The sequence below is a fragment of the Branchiostoma belcheri genome, unplaced genomic scaffold (assembly GCF_001625305.1).
Source record: "Branchiostoma belcheri isolate BF01 breed outbred unplaced genomic scaffold, Haploidv18h27 scaffold618, whole genome shotgun sequence".
Lineage (NCBI taxonomy): Eukaryota > Metazoa > Chordata > Leptocardii > Amphioxiformes > Branchiostomatidae > Branchiostoma > Branchiostoma belcheri.
Window position 1 is genome coordinate 4,290 of NW_017804263.1, and position 17,361 is coordinate 21,650.

The window sequence follows — 17,361 nt, forward strand, 5'->3', positions numbered from 1 at the left end:
TACGGGCATGGTTTCTGATCTAGGGTGGGACACTTTACAGAACAGAAGGACAGCCAGTAGATTAACTATTTTACACAAAGCCAGACAAAATAAAATTGCCCTACCGATTGCTACTCAGCTTCCGTCCGCACCGCGCAAATCGCGGCACACAAACCCGAGTTCCTACAAGACACGAGCATTCCACAAGGCTTGCTATAGGTATTCGTATTTCCCGCGGACTGTTAGAGACTGGAACGAGCTTCCGCAGGCCCTACCAGAAATACCAGAGGCCGGAAAGTTTAAGGAAGATGTTCTGCTACACCTGAGGAGTATTTAGAGCGCCCCCCCCCCTGCGTGTTTGACCCGAACTGAGGGGTGTTACGCAGTACTACATCAAGATCAAGATCAAGACCATGTCTTGACCAGGCTTCAGGGGAGACTGCGATAAGTAGACATTGGCCAAATAGACAGACAACATGCCAGGGGAGTTGGTCCGCTAAATATTTTGACAAGCTGTACTCCTTTAGCTGACAAACTCCCCTGGCACGTTATCTGTCTATTTGGTGGCAAATTTCTAATCTTTCCAGCCGCTTCTGAAGCCTCGTCTTGAGCACAAATAACACGTTACATTGTATCAACGGAAAAGTAACGCCCGCCGCCCATAAGGGCCAGCTGGTTATGGAAGTTGGTCCCAATTACTTAGCTTAAGAAGCGGATTTTTATAGGCTGCTACATGCCTCTTTATCCGAACATTATGTATGTATGTATGCAATGTAATTACTAGTACGCCGGTGCCCGTCGCGGATGTAGCCCCGGCCGGTCCCAATGGGCATCTGTAGTCTGGGGGGCACCGGTTGTCGTGGTCACAATAAAATGTTTCTTCAGTGGCATTTTCTTAAAACTTTTGTCACCCCCATTAGTAGATCTCCGGCAGGTACCCGGCAGATGCTCTGTTACAAAAACCGGAAGTTCTGCTGCAGTACCAAGGTCAGACACCAGTATGCCCAAAATCGACCTTAACGTTTGCCTACCCAACACCTACCCACATACCAAATATCATCCATTTAAAGGTTCAAAACACACAGACACACAGACAGACAGACACGCCGAAAACAATACCTCCATTTTTCATGGCGCGTTAAAAACTCTTCAAACGCTGTATAAAAATTCTCACCCACCCCGGAGCCTGCACAGGAGGCTACAACATGTTTTCATATGATAGGGGTTTTGGAAACACCACTTTCTGTGAACAATATGTTTTCATATGATAGGGGTTTTGGAAACACCACTTTTTGTGAACAATATATGTTTTGGAAATTATATGTATTTAAGATATATATTAAGATATATATATATTGTTTATATTTTCTTCTTAGGCATATATGTTTTACAATCGTATGTATTTACTACACATATATTGTTTTGAAAAGTATATATTCTTCTTAAACATATATGTTTTACAGTTGTATGTATTTTAAATATATATATATATCGTATTTTTGACAGTGTTCCTGCTTCGTAAGACTGCTCATGAACTCCAGCCAGCCTTGTTCGGTTGGTTGACGGTCGGGGGAAGGTTTTGAATGAATGAACCTTGAATGTGTGACAGAGGCTAATGATGGATCATGAAGTAAATACCTGATTACCTGTAAACATATTGAAGGGCTAAGTGAAATTGTGGCACACCAAGGTAAGGGCTATGTAGTTTGAAAACCTGTAAACGTTGTGTGATCCAGAACATGTACAAACTCAAACCACGCGTTGCCTTCCGTAGATCGAGTATCAACCCTTGAGGAACAGCTGGCTCAGGAGCGAACCATTCGGGCAGAACTGGAGGGGAGGTTCAATGGTCTCCAGGAAGAGTTGGCACATGTGCAGAACACATCGGCCCAGCAGAATGGCCTTTCGGGAAAACTGAAAAACGACCTGTGCAGCGCAACACCCAAGCTGGGTATTACCTAGGGCACAGCCCACTAATTCCAGCCCCTATTGGAATATATGGAAAACATCTAAGAACTGAGCTGTCAACAATCACCTACTTGAGTGTTCAACTATTGCAAACACACACTGACAGGGTAGTCCAACTTCCAAATTGTCCATTTAGTCCAAAAATTTAACTTTTTGACCAGCGGTACTAGCACGGCAAATGCAAACACTGGCAGCATGACCTCTGACCCCCATGAAGACCACCAAAAGACAAGAAGATGGGAGTAGTTTTAGAACTCTACCAAGCAGCCAAAACAACACTAACAGCCAGTTTTTTCAAGTTAATAGAAATAGAAATAACTCCACACATACCAAGAAAAAGGCTGTTTTCAGTTGGTTTGGCAGCACTCAATCAAAAGTCTCAGACTGGGCCCACTGGGCATGCGCCAATTGGTGACCTTTGCCCCCTAGGCTGGGTAACAAGTAAACAAACAAAACAATGAAAGGCCGAGTGGCTTCCATGATTATACATTTGTGACAACAGTAGAAATTTAAATATATTTAAGATGAAATATTTTAAAATATATTTAAGATAAAAATGTATTTCTTCAGGGCCAGTTATATAGAAAAGTACCCACAGAATGACCTTACATGTATAGTCAAGTTGGCAGTCTCCTCGCAGACTGTGAGGAAGTGAGTCCACCTTCATAGGTAGTGAGGCATACCCACTTAGGACGTGCCACCACAAGCAGTCAGTGTGCAAGATTTCTGTTCCGGGTCCGTCGTATGTCAGACCATTCCGTCTCCTCACGAAAACTTCAAGTACTTCTCGCTGTTGAAATCTCCGACTTTTTCTTGTCAATTTTTGTTTTCTGACAGGGCGGCTTTTCCAGGTCAAGTCACCGGCCGGTGACTACAAGTACGACTTAGATGAGGCAAGGCACGCATGCGCAGAGCAGGATGCAACCCTCGCCTCCTATGACCAGCTGTACCAGGCCTGGAAGGACGGGTTGGGTTACTGCTTATGCGGGTGGCTGTCGGACGAGACTGCCCGGTATCCAACGCAAATTCCCTCGTGGGTAAATGTTGTTATCCGCGCATGCGCGTGATGCAAGTCCATTCACCTTTCAACTAAAAGGTGCCTTTAAAGAATCTTTCCACTGAGGGAACAAAATCGATGTTCGATAAATTAATCCCATTAATCCATGTGATAACCTTTTCCTTGTTTCTTTTCTACCGGTATACCCTAGGCCAGGCTGTGGCGTAGTTGGCATCAATGACTGCGGCTGGCTCACCCAGTACAACGCCTGGTGCTTCCGTGCGCTCAGCTTCTGTGACTGACACAACATCACTGTCATGCCAAGTGGTTTCAAATGTGATGACGATGACATTGTAACTACGGTTTCAGTAACTTACACCGTGATTATAGCTTCGATAACTGCAAGCTAACTGCATTGATCAGTAATACTTCTTCTCACCTTCTCACCCGGCCGCCTGTATGTAATACTGTACCTGATATAATCTCGGCTGTTGGTTGGATCAATACGTCTCACAATTGTATTGGAAACTCCCGGATCGAAAAAATAAAGAGCATCGTGCTTCTCAAGGTATTTCTTGTCTTGTTTTGAAAGTATGATTTTCTACTAGGCACTCACTAGACCAGATACGATACAAGCTATTTTATGTTTGAACTTTTGTACCTATTTTGCCTTCTTTAAAAGAGAACTTAATTGGATAGGAGTTTTTCTTTTAATTTGCGGAGAGGATGTCGGACTCGGGAGCTATAATAGGTTTGGTAACCAGGCTATTAGTTGTCTACCTATGATTAAGACACAGCTAGTCTTCCAAGAGAGAATGCTTAATGCTTAAGAACCCGTATGCAACAAGGGGCAAAATGTAAATTCATTCCTATCTGTTGTCAAACATCGTTTTCTTAGAAATAATATCAAAATATTTTATACGTTGACAAATATTAATAAATAGTAATTCGAGTATTCTCATTATGATGCCTTCTGTTGTGATTATAACTTAGTTTGTAGCTATTTGCATACTGCTGGTAGGTATGAGTGTCATAAGAAGCCATGGAATTAAAAAGCCGCGAATATTTAATCAGTTCTCGTATTTTGTAATTAGAAACTTGGCCTTTGAATGAAGTGTTTTGTGTCACCACGTCTTGTGATAACATGTTTCGGAATAAAAAAAATGAAGTGTTTTTTGTTTAATGTTTGAAAACTTCCTTTTGTATCCTTTGAAACCGCGCTAAGGCGTCGGAAGTAAATGTTACCATCTGTCGTTTATGGAGTACTTTGTTTTTCTGCGGCTTTTGTGAAGGTATAAATACGGAGTCATCCTAAGGCATTGCGCGTCCACCCGTCATTTTGATAGTGAAGACAGCGTATCACAAGGTAAGACCTATAGAGTTCCTCTCAGAATTTGGTACCGAAGAATTTGGTGGGAATCTAATGTCATTTTTTTTTTACTATTACCGGCAGTGCGCAAACGACGAAAGGTCTACGTAATTCCACATTGATCTTTTCGTTCGTTTTACAAGGATTGCATACTGGTCAAAAGCACCAACTGCTAAAAGAGCTAACATATCTTTTTCTACCTCTAACGTGATTGGCCAGCAGGCTGAATAGAACATTGACTTGGGTTAGACTTTTTCATGGCGTTCTTTTTATATTAGTAGGCGGGAAATCTGTATTGCACAGCCGGTGGTGTCAAGCTGGTATTGTAAAAATATGTGATGTTATGTCAAGCGATGGTAACTTCCTGACATTAGGTGAGCTGGCTCAGAAATATAAAATAACATTTACCTCTGCGGCTATGCTTAGATATTCTAGCCTGAAATCAGCTATTCCTAATGTTTGGAAAGATACAGTAAAGAAGGATCAGCTTGATGATCCGGTGGAAGAAACCATCGCTTCACAGACTTTATCTTGTAAACAGGTGTATGATATATATTTAAACAGACGTTTGAACCCCAAACAGGCCAAGACGAACTGTCAAAAACTGTTGAGCATGAAGACAACTTGAAAATTGTGTACCTTTCATATGCACTAAGAATGTTAAACTACAGTATTTTCAGTATAAGATAATACATTGATTTTTGCCGACAAAGTGCTATCTAAAGAAAATTAAACTTACAGACTCAGACAAATGTCCATTTTGTAACAAAAAGCAAAACCTAAACCACTTGTTTGTAGATTGTTGTTACGTCACTAGTTATTGGAACGACTTTTGCTCCTGGTGGCTCGACACCTTTTCATAATATATTCCACTAACGAAAACGGATATTTTGTATGGTAAAATTGAAGCAGGAAAAGAATAGACACTTGAATCAATATTTATTGTATGCAAAAAATGCCATCTTTAAGAGTGTATCATCGAATAACAAGCCTTATTTCTGTAATACACTATTCTCATATTTGTTTTAGGGGGGCTTGCCACAATGTTTTTCTTTGTATGTATTTATACGTTATATTTCTTTAATTTCTTTAATAAAAAAGAATATGTGCTCACCACAAAAAAAAAGAAAAAAATTCTTTTATGGGTTTCTTGAATTGAAAAGTTGCCGATAACCTAGGCTAGCTTAGACCAACCATTTTCTGTCGTCTTCTGCAGTACTAGCTGAGTTGGTCAGATGGCGTTTTCTATTGTCAACCTTTGCCTCGTGCTGGGTCTTCTGAACGAGTGCTCTGGGAACGAGAAGGGTGAGACGAGCCTGTTGGCCAGGATGATTGACAGGAGTGTGGAGAGGCCGGCAGGTGGGAGGGTTGGTCTGGATCACAACCTTTTTCCAAGAATTCAACCTCCTTGCTCTTTCTCACCGTTTTAAAACGCTCTCTCAGTCTCTGGTTGCTTCCGTGCCAAAACGACATGCAGGACCTGTACATATTCTGTAATCTGAAAAGTTGTTAAACCGGTATTCTGAATTGGTTGTGATTGGTGAGACTAGAAACGTCGCAGAACAAAAATGAAATTCATAAGAAATTGACACGTTCTTGACTCAGAGTTGGAAATTTGGCCTGCCATGCATTAGCATTACCACATTTTGAAATGAAGACTAGTAATTCTAGTTCAAATTTACACCGTATCTGTGAAAGGAAAATGTGCCTTTTTATCTTTTGTGACATAACGGTATTATATACTCCAGCCCAATTAAATAGACGTTGGTACAACACGGGCTTTGTCACAGTTATCCCTTTTGATTATCACTAATGATGGTGCACATGTAATCCACGGTAACCACGTCCGTACCCTCCCCGTGTTTTCTCCTGCAGACCAACAGCTGACTGAGCAGATAAAGTCCGAGTTGTGCAGCGCAACGCCAAAACTTGGTAAGAGCTAAAGCTAACGATAACGCTACAATCTTAGAACCGAAGATTTAGAAATTGCTCTCCATCTCCGACAAGTTTATTTTGCCGTATCACCCGAAAATTAGGTGTTGTAAGTATTTGAATGCAGTAGAGTGGCACTGGAAGGGGTGGTTTTGTAACCACAGAGTGACCTTGAGGTCAAGTTGGCAGTTAAATACTGGGAGGAAGTGAGTCTACTCACACAGTTACTGGGAGCAAGGACGTTGTTGAACGTCCTTGCTGGGAGTATACATAACCACTAAGGGTCTGTCACAACAAGATTCCAGCCAAGGTTCCTGTTCTCGGCCAGTTGCAGTGAGTCAGACCATCGCTTTGGGGACGGACAAGGCAGAGCCTTTTCCTTTCTTTGTGCTGCAGATGTCAGCAACTGAAGATTTGTCATTCTGTCCAATCCTAAATGTTGTCTTGTCAGGTTTTCCTCTGTTGGTTTCGCGTACAGCCTGCCTCGGGAGTACCCTGGAGGATTTTGGCTTCAGGTATGTTTTGCCAGCGGGTGTGCCATGATAGGCGGAGGAGTTTCCTCCTCTCAGTTACTAATTTCATAAGAATTCGGAGATCTCATACCTCCATGAAATATATGAGTTTTGTCCTTTTTAATTATGCAAATGGCATCTATATTTAAATAGATTGCATGTATAAAAGTACTATGTATAAAACACTGTAATTATAGAATTCTCTCCTTAATTATGCAAGTTAAGTCTTCATTTGCATAATTTTTATCTAATTATGTACATTTCTCTTTCAGCTACCGACATACCAAAAATGATGAAAATACGCTGTTCCTATCTGGGCTTATCGGCTTTAAAAGAATTCACCAGAAAGCCCCCTGCAGTTCCAAAACAAGCTACCAGGGGAACCAAACCCACACCAATTATTCCTGACAAGAAAAGCTATCTGTCACCAAAAAGTCAAGACCATAGCATGTTCACTCGGACAAAAGATACAAAAACCGGAATTTGTGCTGCGTACCAAGGTCAGCCAATAGGAGGCCCATATTTGACCTTGACCATTGTCTTTCCAAGACTTACCAATATACCAAATATCATCACAATCCATAAAGGCGTTCTGAAGTTATGTCGACCACAAAGTTGCGGAAACACACACACACAGACAGACACACAGACAGACACGCCAAAAACAATTCCTCTATTTTTCATGGAGGTAAAAAGGCTGAGAACTTGTTCTCGTACGTACCGGTTGGTCTTTAATACGCTCGTGGTAGGATATTTGGAGGAGGTTTATGCGGAAGCATTATGGCTCAAAAGCCTGAGAGCAAGAAGCTCTGCCAGCAGGGTTCACAACGTTTGACAACAGTATGGACACTACTATAACATTGTAAAGCTTGTAGTTTTCTGAAGTAGCAGTAGCGACCCTTCTGTGACTCTTCTGTGGATCTCTGGTGTCATCCGTTGTGTCAACAATTTGCCGAAAACAAGTTTAAAATTTCTTAATTTTTTGTCTGTTTTCTGACAGGGCGGCTTTTCCATGTCAGGTCACCGGCTGGTCGCTACAAGTACGACTTAGATGAGGCAAGGCACGCATGCGCAGAGCAGGGTGCAACCCTCGCCTCCTATCACCAGCTGTACGAAGCCTGGCAGGACGGACTGGATTACTGCGCATGCGGGTGGCTGTCGGACGGGACTGCCCGGTATCCAACGCAAATATCCAGGTGGGTAAATGTTGTTACCTCGCTTGCGCGTCATGTATAGAAGAAGTCCATTCATATTTCAATCCTCAAAGGTCTTTTAAAGAATCTTCCATCGAGGGCACAGAATATGTCCGATAAAAATCTATGGCAGCTACAATATTCCATATGATAACGTTTTGCTTTTTTCATGTTTTATTTTTCTTATTAAAAAGTATGTGCATGAAGGAACCATCCAATTAGAAAGCCACAAACAGAGCTGACTAATGAATGTAAAATAAAACAACACTTAAAGTTAAACAAAAGATAACATATGTATCAACTTGTACACGTTTTCCACATTTTCCATCTTCCTTCTTATTCTAGCAATAATAGTCCATGGGCCAAGACCGTTTTTGTACCACCGAGACGGATATGACCAAGGACATTATGAGCAATCATCATAAGTTGTTACACAAGGCCAAATAGGTAGCCTGTCAGTGAATAAATGCCTGATTTTGGGAAGTAAACAATGAGTTTTTACACAAACAATTACCCTCAAAATCGGAGTTTAAAGGCGTATAACTTCCTAAAAATGCAGAATATCGGCAAAAAATCTATTGTGTTGTGATAAATGTGGCATGTTTTGCCTACAAACCAATTTTCACCTTATTGACGTTTGATATTTTTTTCCCGGCCCTTTGGATTTAGTCCCAAGGCACGAGGTCCATTTTGATGACGTCATTTGGTCACGTTATTATACCAAGAAAGCTACTCATACAGACTTGCTATCTATCATACATCAAAATAAACTTTGGTTATTGCAGAATCAAAAAATCTATGGTAGCACTGGTCCGTCTCGGTGGTACAAAAAACGGTCTGGCCCATGGATTATATAAGGTACTAGTATCCAGCTTTATGAAAGAGATACACCATGATTAATGTCTTTTAGATCCACGGCTTTTGGAAATGTACATTTTGGCTAAAAGTTTTTCCTTGTTTTATGCATAACATAATTTTTCAACCCTAGGCGAGGCTGTGGCGGAGTTGGCATCAACGACTGCGAATGGCTTACTCAGTACGACGCCTGGTGCTTCCGTGCGCTCAGCTTCTGTGACTGACACAACATCACTGTCATGCCAAGTGGTTTCAAATGTGATGACGATGACATTGTAACTACGGTGTCAGTAACTTACACCGTGATTTAGCTTCGATACCTGCAAGATAACTGCATTGATCAGTAATACTTCTTCTCACCTTCTCACCCGGCCGCCTGTATGTAATACTGTACCTGATATAATCTCGGCTGTTGGTTCAACCAACAGCCGAGATTATATCAGGTACAGTATTACATACCAATGGATCAATACGTCTCACAATTGTATTGGAAACTCCCGGATCGAAAAAATAAAGAGCATCGTGCTTCTCAAGGTATTTCTTGTCTTGTTTTGAAAGTATGATTTTCTACTAGGCACTCATTGGACCAGATACGATACAAGCTATTTCATGTCTGAACTTTTGTACCTATTTTGCCTTCTTTAAAAGAGAACTTAATTGGATAGGAGTTTTTCTTTAATTTGCGGAGAGGATGTAGGACTCGGGAGCTATAATAGGTTTGGTAACCAGGCTATTAGTTGTCTACCTATGATTAAGACACAGCTAGTTTTCCAAGAGAGAATATGATAGTCGACATAGTTTCAGGAAATAATACATAGTGCCATTACATGTTCAAGTATAATCACAATGTTCAGCTTCAGCCATTTATCTCATTTTTATTTCAAAAAAGGACTCTTTTCACAACTATTTCACTACATACACCGATACAGACCCTAATACTTCTTATTCCAGTGACTGTAGTATTCTAGTGAATTACTAAAAGAAGAATTGTCTATATACTGAAGATTACTTTGTTATGGTAAAGATGACGTATTTGTACAAAAGCCGTTATTACTAATATCACGGTTTTAAAATTGAATTTACTATCACAACTAAATGAATATGGTAACCATCACACCAGTTAACAAACTTTGTGACCCGTACACAATTTTCATCAGCTGTCTACCAATTTGTATAGAGTCCATGCCGTTATCAAAATCCTTTAAACAAATGAACTGTCTCGGCATATCAGTTGTTCCCATTTCATAGTTAAGGTGTCGGCTAGAGAGATAGGCATAAATTACTTTTCTTTAAATGAAAGTAATAAATTCTCAATGTTCAAGTGTAACCGTATGCAACAAGGGGCAAAATGTAAATTCATTCTTATTTGTTGTCAAACATCAATCGTTCCTTAGAAATAATATCAAAATATTTTTATACGTTGACAAATAATGTAAAGTAATTCGAGTATTCTCATTATGATGTCTTCTGTTGTAATTATAACTTCGTTTGTAGCTATTTGTATACTGCTGGTAGATATGAGTGTCACGAGAAGCCATGAAATTAAAAAAGCCGCGAATATTTAATCAGTTCTCGTATTTTGTAATTAGAAACTAGGCAACTGTCCTTTGAATGAAGTGTTTTTGTTTAATGTTTTAAAACTTCTATCCTTTGAAACTGCGCTAACGCATCGGAAGTAAAGGTTGCCATCTGTCATAAATAGAGTACTTTGTTTTTCTGCGGCTTTCGTGAAGGTATAAATACGGAGTCATGCTAAGGCATTGCCCATCCACTCGTCATTTTGATAGTGAAGACAGCGTATCACAAGGCAAGACCTATAGAGTTCCTCTTAGAATTTGGTACCGAAGACTGTGAACCGGGAGACCCGGGTTCGATTCCGAGTCGTACCCGGGACATGTCTGAACATGCGCCCCGACGTTGTGCCCTTGGAAAAGGCACTTTACACAACTTTCCTCACTCCACCCAGGTGTGAATGGGTACCTAACTTCGGCTGGGGAAAGTTGTATTGAGGTCACCTTGTGGCGCCGAATGGCACCCGCACAGACCCCTGCGACATATATGTTATGTGTATCATTTGTATTATTTGATTGTTGTAATTGTTGTGATTTGTATTGATTATTATGTGATACCCTACATCAATTCAGCCGTATAAATGCTGCGACTGCACGGGTACTGTTTGGACAATAAAACCATTAATTAAGAATTTGGTGGGAATCTAATGTCATTTCTTGACTATTACCGGCAGTGCGCAAACGAAGAAAGGCCTACGTAATTCCACACTGATCTTTTCGTTCGTTTTACAAGGATTGCATATATACTAGTCAAAAGCATCAACTGCTAAAAGAGCTAACATATCTTTTTTTTTACCTCTAACGTGATTGGACCAGCAGGCTGAATAGAACATTGCCATGAAAAAGTCTAACCCAAGTCAATCTTTTATTTTTATTAGTAGGCGGGAAATCTGTATTGCACAGCCGGTGGTGTCAAGCTGGTATTGTGAAAATATGTGATGTTATGTCAAGCGATGGTAACTTCCTGACATTAGGTGAGCTGGCTCAGAAATATGAAATAACCTTTACTCCTGTGGATATGCTTAGATATTCTAGCCTGAAATCAGCTAAACCTAATGTTTGGAAAGATACAGTAAAGAAGGATCAGCTTGATGATCCGGTGGAACAAACCATCGCTTCACAGACTTTTTCTTGTAAACAGTTGTATGATATATATTTAAAACAAACGTTTGAACCCCCAACGGGCCAAGACGAACTGTCAAAAACTGTTGAGCATGAAGACAACTTGAAAAATGTGTACCTTTCATATGCACTAAGAATGTTAAACTATAGTATTTTCAGTATTTTCAGTATGAGATAATACATACATTATATTCTTCCCGACAAATTGCTATCTTAAGAAAATTAAAGTTACAGACTCAGACAAATTCCCATTTTGTAATAACAAACAAAACCTAAACCACTTGTTCGTAGATTATTTTTACGTCACTAGTTATTGGAACGACTTTTGCTCCTGGTTGCTCGACACCTTTTCAGAACATATTGCACTAACGAAAACGGATATTTTGCATGGTCAATTTAATTCAAAGTATAATTATAAGTGATGACAAGTATAATTGAAAAGCAGAAAAAGAATAGACACTTGAATCAATGTTTATTGTATGCAAAATATGCCATCTTTAAGTGTATCATCGAATAACAATCCTTATTTCTGTAATACATTAATCTCATATTTGTTTAAGGGGGGCTTGCCACAATGTTTTCTTTGAATGTATTTATATGTTATATTTCTTTAATAAAAAAAAGAATATGTCATCACCAGCAAAAAAAAAAAAGAAAAAAACTTCTTTTATGGTTTTCAAAGTTGCCGATAACCTAGGCTAGCTTAGACCAAACATTTTCTGTCGTCTTCTGCAGTACTAGCTGAGTTGGTCAGATGGCGTTTTCTATTGTCAACCTTTGCCTCGTGCTGGGTCTTCTCCTGAACGAGAAGGGTGAGACGAGCCTGTTGGCCAGGATGATTGACAGGAGTGTGGAGAGGCCGGCAGGTGGGAGGGTTGGTCTGGATCACAACCTTTTTCTCGTCGTTTTAAAACGCTCTCTGGTTGCTGCCGTGCCAAAACGACAGGCAGGACCTGTACATATTCTGTAATTTGAAAAGTTGTTAAACCGGTACCCTGAATTGGTTGTGAGTGGTGAGACTAGAAACGGCGCAGAACAAAAATGAAATTCATAAGAAATTGACACGTTCTTGACTCAGAGTTGGAAATTTTGCCTACCATTACCACATTTTGAAATGAAGATAATTGTACTTCAAGTTTACACCGTATCTGTGACAGGAAAATGTGCCTTTTTATCTTTTATGATGTAACTGCATTAGATACTCTAGCCCAATTAAAAAGACGCTGGTATTACTTTAAAACCACAACACGGGCTTTGTCACAGCTATCCCTTCTGATTATCACTAATGATCGTGCACATGTAATCCACGGTAACCACGTCCGTACCGTGTTTTCTCCTGCAGACCAACAGCTGACTGAGCAGATAAAGTCCGAGTTGTGCAGCGCAACGCCAAAACTTGGTAAGAGCTGTAAACGCTAACGCTACAATCTTAGAGCCGAAGATTTAGAAATTGCTCTCCATCTCCGACAAGTTTCTTTTGCCGTATCACCTGAAAACTAAGTGTGTAAGTATTTGAATGCAGTAGAGTGGCACTGGAAGGGGTGATTTTGTAACCACAGAGTGACATTGAGGTCAAGTTGACAGTTAAATACTGGGAGGAAGTGAGTCTACTCACACAGTTACTGGGAGCAAGGACGTTGTTGAACGTCCTTGCTGGGAGTATACATAACCACTAAGGGTCTGTCACGACAAGATTCCAGCCAAGGTTCCTGTTCTCGGCCAGTTGCAGTGAGTCAGACCATCGCTTTGGGGACGGACAAGGCAGAGCCTTTTCCTTTCTTTGTGCTGCAGATGTCAGCAACTGCAGATTTGTCATTCTGTCCAGTCCTATAAATGTTGTCTTGTCAGGTTTTCCTCTGTTGGTTTCACGTACAGCCTGCCTCGAGAGTACCCTGGAGGATTTTGGCTTCAGGTATGTTTTGCCAGCGGGTGTGCCATGATAGGCGGAGGAGTTTCCTCCTCTCAGTTACTAATTTAATAAGAATTCGGAGATCTCATACCTCCATGAAATATATGAGTTTTGTCCTTTTTAATTATGCAAATGGCATCTATATTTGAATAGATTGCATGTATAAAAGTACTATGTATAAAACACTGTAATTATAGAATTCTCTCCTTAATTATGCAAATTAAGTCTTCATTTGCATAATTTTTATCTAATTATGTACATTTCTCTTTCAGCTACCGACATACCAAAAATGATGAAAATACGCTGTTCCTAGCTGGGCTTATCGGCTTTAAAAGAATTCACCAGAAAGTCCCCTGCAGTTCCAAAACAAGCTACCAGGGGAACCAAACCCACACCAATTATTCCTGACAAGAAAAGCTATCTGTCACCAAAAAGTCAAGACCATAGCATGTTCACTCGGACAAAAGATACAAAAACCGGAATTTGTGCTGCGTACCAAGGTCAGCCAACAGGAGGCCCATATTTGACCTTGACCATTGTCTTTCCAAGACTTACCAATATACCAAATATCATCACAATCCATAAAGGCGTTCTGAAGTTATGCCGACCACAAAGTTGCGGAAACACACACACACAGACAGACACACAGACAGACACGCCAAAAACAATTCCTCCATTTTTCATGGAGGTAAAAAGGCTGAGAACTTGTTCTCGTACGTACCGGTTGGTCTTTAATACGCTCGTGGTAGGATATTTGGAGGAGGTTTATGCGGAAGCATTATGACTCAAAAGCCTGAGATCAAGAAGCTCTGCCAGCAGGGTTCACAACGTTTGACAACAGTATGGACACTATTATAACATTGTAAAGCTTGTAGTTTTCTGAAGTAGCAGTAGCGACCCTTCTGTGGATCTCTTCTTGTCTGGTGTCATCCGTTGTGTCAACAATTTGACGAAAACAAGTTTGAAATTTCTTAATTTCTTGTCTGTTTTCTGACAGGGCGGCTTTTCCATGTCAGGTCACCGGCTGGTCGCTACAAGTACGACTTAGATGAGGCAAGGCACGCATGCGCAGAGCAGGGTGCAACCCTCGCCTCCTATCACCAGCTGTACGAAGCCTGGCAGGACGGACTGGATTACTGCGCATGCGGGTGGCTGTCGGACGGGACTGCCCGGTATCCAACGCAAATATCCAGGTGGGTAAATGTTGTTACCACGCATGCGCGTCATGTATAGAAGAAGTTAAAGGTACTTTTAAACAACCTTCCATCGAGGGCACAAAATATGTCCGAAAAAGTCTATGGCAGCTACAATATTTCATATGATAACGTTTTGCTTTTTTCATGTTTATTTTCTTATTAAAATGTATGTGCATGAAGGAACCATCCAATTAGAAAGCCACAAACAGAGCTGACTAATGAATGTAAAATAAAACAACACTTAAAGTTAAACAAAAGATAACATATGTATCAACTTGTACACGTTTTCCACATTTTCCATCTTCCTTCTTATTCTAGCAATAATAGTCCATGGGCCAAGACCGTTTTTGTACCACCGAGACGGATATGACCAAGGACATTATGAGCAATCATCATAAGTTGTTACACAAGGCCAAATAGGTAGCCTGTCAGTGAATAAATGCCTGATTTTGGGAAGTAAACAATGAGTTTTTACACAAACAATTACCCTCAAAATCGGAGTTTAAAGGCGTATAACTTCCTGAAAAATGCAGAATATCGGCAAAAAATCTATTGTGTTGTGATAAATGTGGCATGTTTTGCCTACAAACCAATTTTCACCTTATTGACGTTTGATATTTTCCCCGGCCCTTTGGATTTAGTCCCAAGGCACGAGGTCCATTTTGCTGACGTCATTTGGTCACGTGATTACANGTTTTCTGACAGGGCGGCTTTTCCATGTCAGGTCACCGGCTGGTCGCTACAAGTACGACTTAGATGAGGCAAGGCACGCATGCGCAGAGCAGGGTGCAACCCTCGCCTCCTATCACCAGCTGTACGAGGCCTGGCAGGACGGACTGGATTACTGCGCATGCGGGTGGCTGTCGGACGGGACTGCCCGGTATCCAACGCAAATATCCAGGTGGGTAAATGTTGTTACCACGCATGCGCGTCATGTATAGAAGAAGTTAAAGGTACTTTTAAACAACCTTCCATCGAGGGCACAAAATATGTCCGAAAAAGTCTATGGCAGCTACAATATTTCATATGATAACGTTTTGCTTTTTTCATGTTTTATTTTTCTTATTAAAAAGTATGTGCATGAAGGAACCATCCAATTAGAAAGCCACAAACAGAGCTGACTAATGAATGTAAAATAAAACAACACTTAAAGTTAAACAAAAGATAACATATGTATCAACTTGTACACGTTTTCCACATTTTCCATCTTCCTTCTTATTCTAGCAATAATAGTCCATGGGCCAAGACCGTTTTTGTACCACCGAGACGGATATGACCAAGGACATTATGAGCAATCATCATAAGTTGTTACACAAGGCCAAATAGGTAGCCTGTCAGTGAATAAATGCCTGATTTTGGGAAGTAAACAATGAGTTTTTACACAAACAATTACCCTCAAAATCGGAGTTTAAAGGCGTATAACTTCCTAAAAATGCAGAATATCGGCAAAAAATCTATTGTGTTGTGATAAATGTGGCATGTTTTGCCTACAAACCAATTTTCACCTTATTGACGTTTGATATTTTCCCCGGCCCTTTGGATTTAGTCCCAAGGCACGAGGTCCATTTTGCTGACGTCATTTGGTCACGTGATTACACCAAGAAAGCTACTCATACAGACTTGCTATCATACATCAAAATAAACTTTGGTTATTGCAGATTCAAAAAATCTATGGTAGCACTGGTCCGTCTCGGTGGTACAAAAAACGGTCTCGGCCCATGGACTATATAAGGTACTAGTATCCAGCTTTATGAAAGAGATACACATGATTAACAAAAGATTGAAAATGTAGTCTTTTAGATCCACGGCTTTTGGAAATGTACATTTTGGCTAAAAGTTTTTCCTTGTTTTATGCATAACATAATTTTTCAACCCTAGGTCGGGCTGTGGCGTAGTTGGCATCAATGACTGCGGCTGGCTCACCCAGTACAACGCCTGGTGCTTCCGTGCGCTCAGCTTCTGTGACTGACACAACATCACTGTCATGCCAAGCGGTTTCAAATGTGATGACGATGACATTGTAACTACGGTGTCAGTAACTTACACGGTGATTATAGCTTCGATAACTGCAAGATAACTACATTGATCAGTAATACTTCTTCTCACCTTCTCACCCGGCCGCCTGTATGTAATACTGTACCTGATATAATCTCGGCTGTTGGTTGGATCAATACGTCTCACAATTGTATTGGAAACTCCCGGATCGAAAAAATAAGAGCATCGTGCTTCTCAAGGTATTTCTTGTCTTGTTTTGAAAGTATGATTTTCTACTAGGCACTCACTGGACCAGATACGATACAAGCTATTTTATGTTTGAACTTTTGTACCTATTTTGCCTTCTTTAATAGAGAACTTAATTGGATAGGAGTTTTTCTTTTAATTTGCGGAGAGGATGTAGGACTCGGGAGCTATAATAGGTTTGGTAACCAGGCTATTAGTAGTCTACCTATGATTAAGACACAGCTAGTCTTCCAAGAGGGAATATTATAGTCGACATAGTTTCAGGAAATAATACATAGTGCCATTACATGTTCAAGTATAATCACAATGTTCAGCTTCAACCATTTATCTCATTCTTATTTTTAAAAAGGACTCTTTTCACAACTATTTCACTACATACACCGATACAGACCCTAATACTTCTTATTCCAGTGACTGTAGTATTCTAGTGAATTACTTATAGAAGAATTGTCTATATACTGAAGATTACTTTGTTATGGTAAAGATGACGTATTTGTACTAAAGCCGTTATCACTAA

At 40.4% G+C, this 17,361-nt stretch overlaps 3 protein-coding genes across 3 annotated transcripts; all 3 read left to right on the top strand.

The window, feature by feature from the left end:
• Nucleotides 1–1,715: 1,715 nt before the first annotated feature.
• On the top strand, nt 1,716–3,683 carry LOC109483007 (hyaluronan and proteoglycan link protein 3-like; the record flags this gene model as incomplete). Its single annotated transcript, XM_019785965.1, has 3 exons — nt 1,716–1,930; nt 2,785–2,980; nt 3,156–3,683. Coding segments are annotated over 3 exons (502 nt in total), but the record flags the coding sequence as incomplete, so codon positions are not given.
• Nucleotides 3,684–5,540: 1,857 nt separating this feature from the next.
• LOC109483009 (hyaluronan and proteoglycan link protein 3-like) lies at nt 5,541–9,209 on the top strand. The gene is made up of 4 exons (XM_019785967.1): nt 5,541–5,672; nt 6,189–6,245; nt 7,758–7,953; nt 8,939–9,209. Exons 1-4 carry the CDS (start codon nt 5,549–5,551, stop codon nt 9,027–9,029), a joined length of 468 nt encoding a protein of 155 aa, XP_019641526.1. The 5' UTR covers nt 5,541–5,548; the 3' UTR covers nt 9,030–9,209.
• Nucleotides 9,210–12,252: 3,043 nt separating this feature from the next.
• On the top strand, nt 12,253–16,800 carry LOC109483008 (hyaluronan and proteoglycan link protein 3-like). Its single transcript, XM_019785966.1, has 5 exons — nt 12,253–12,364; nt 12,841–12,897; nt 14,405–14,604; nt 15,245–15,504; nt 16,482–16,800. Exons 1-5 carry the CDS (start codon nt 12,253–12,255, stop codon nt 16,570–16,572), a joined length of 720 nt encoding a protein of 239 aa, XP_019641525.1. The 3' UTR covers nt 16,573–16,800.
• The last annotated feature ends 561 nt before the right edge of the window (nt 16,801–17,361 follow it).

Excerpts from the sequence above, each read along its gene's own strand:
- LOC109483009 (XM_019785967.1), top strand. The coding sequence starts at position 5,549 with ATGGCGTTTTCTATTGTCAACCTTTGCCTCGTGCTGGGTCTTCTGAAC. Across the intron at positions 6,246-7,757 it reads CAGCGCAACGCCAAAACTTG|GGCGGCTTTTCCATGTCAGG; the intron begins GTAAGAGCTAAA and ends GTTTTCTGACAG. Across the intron at positions 7,954-8,938 it reads TATCCAACGCAAATATCCAG|GCGAGGCTGTGGCGGAGTTG; the intron begins GTGGGTAAATGT and ends TTTCAACCCTAG.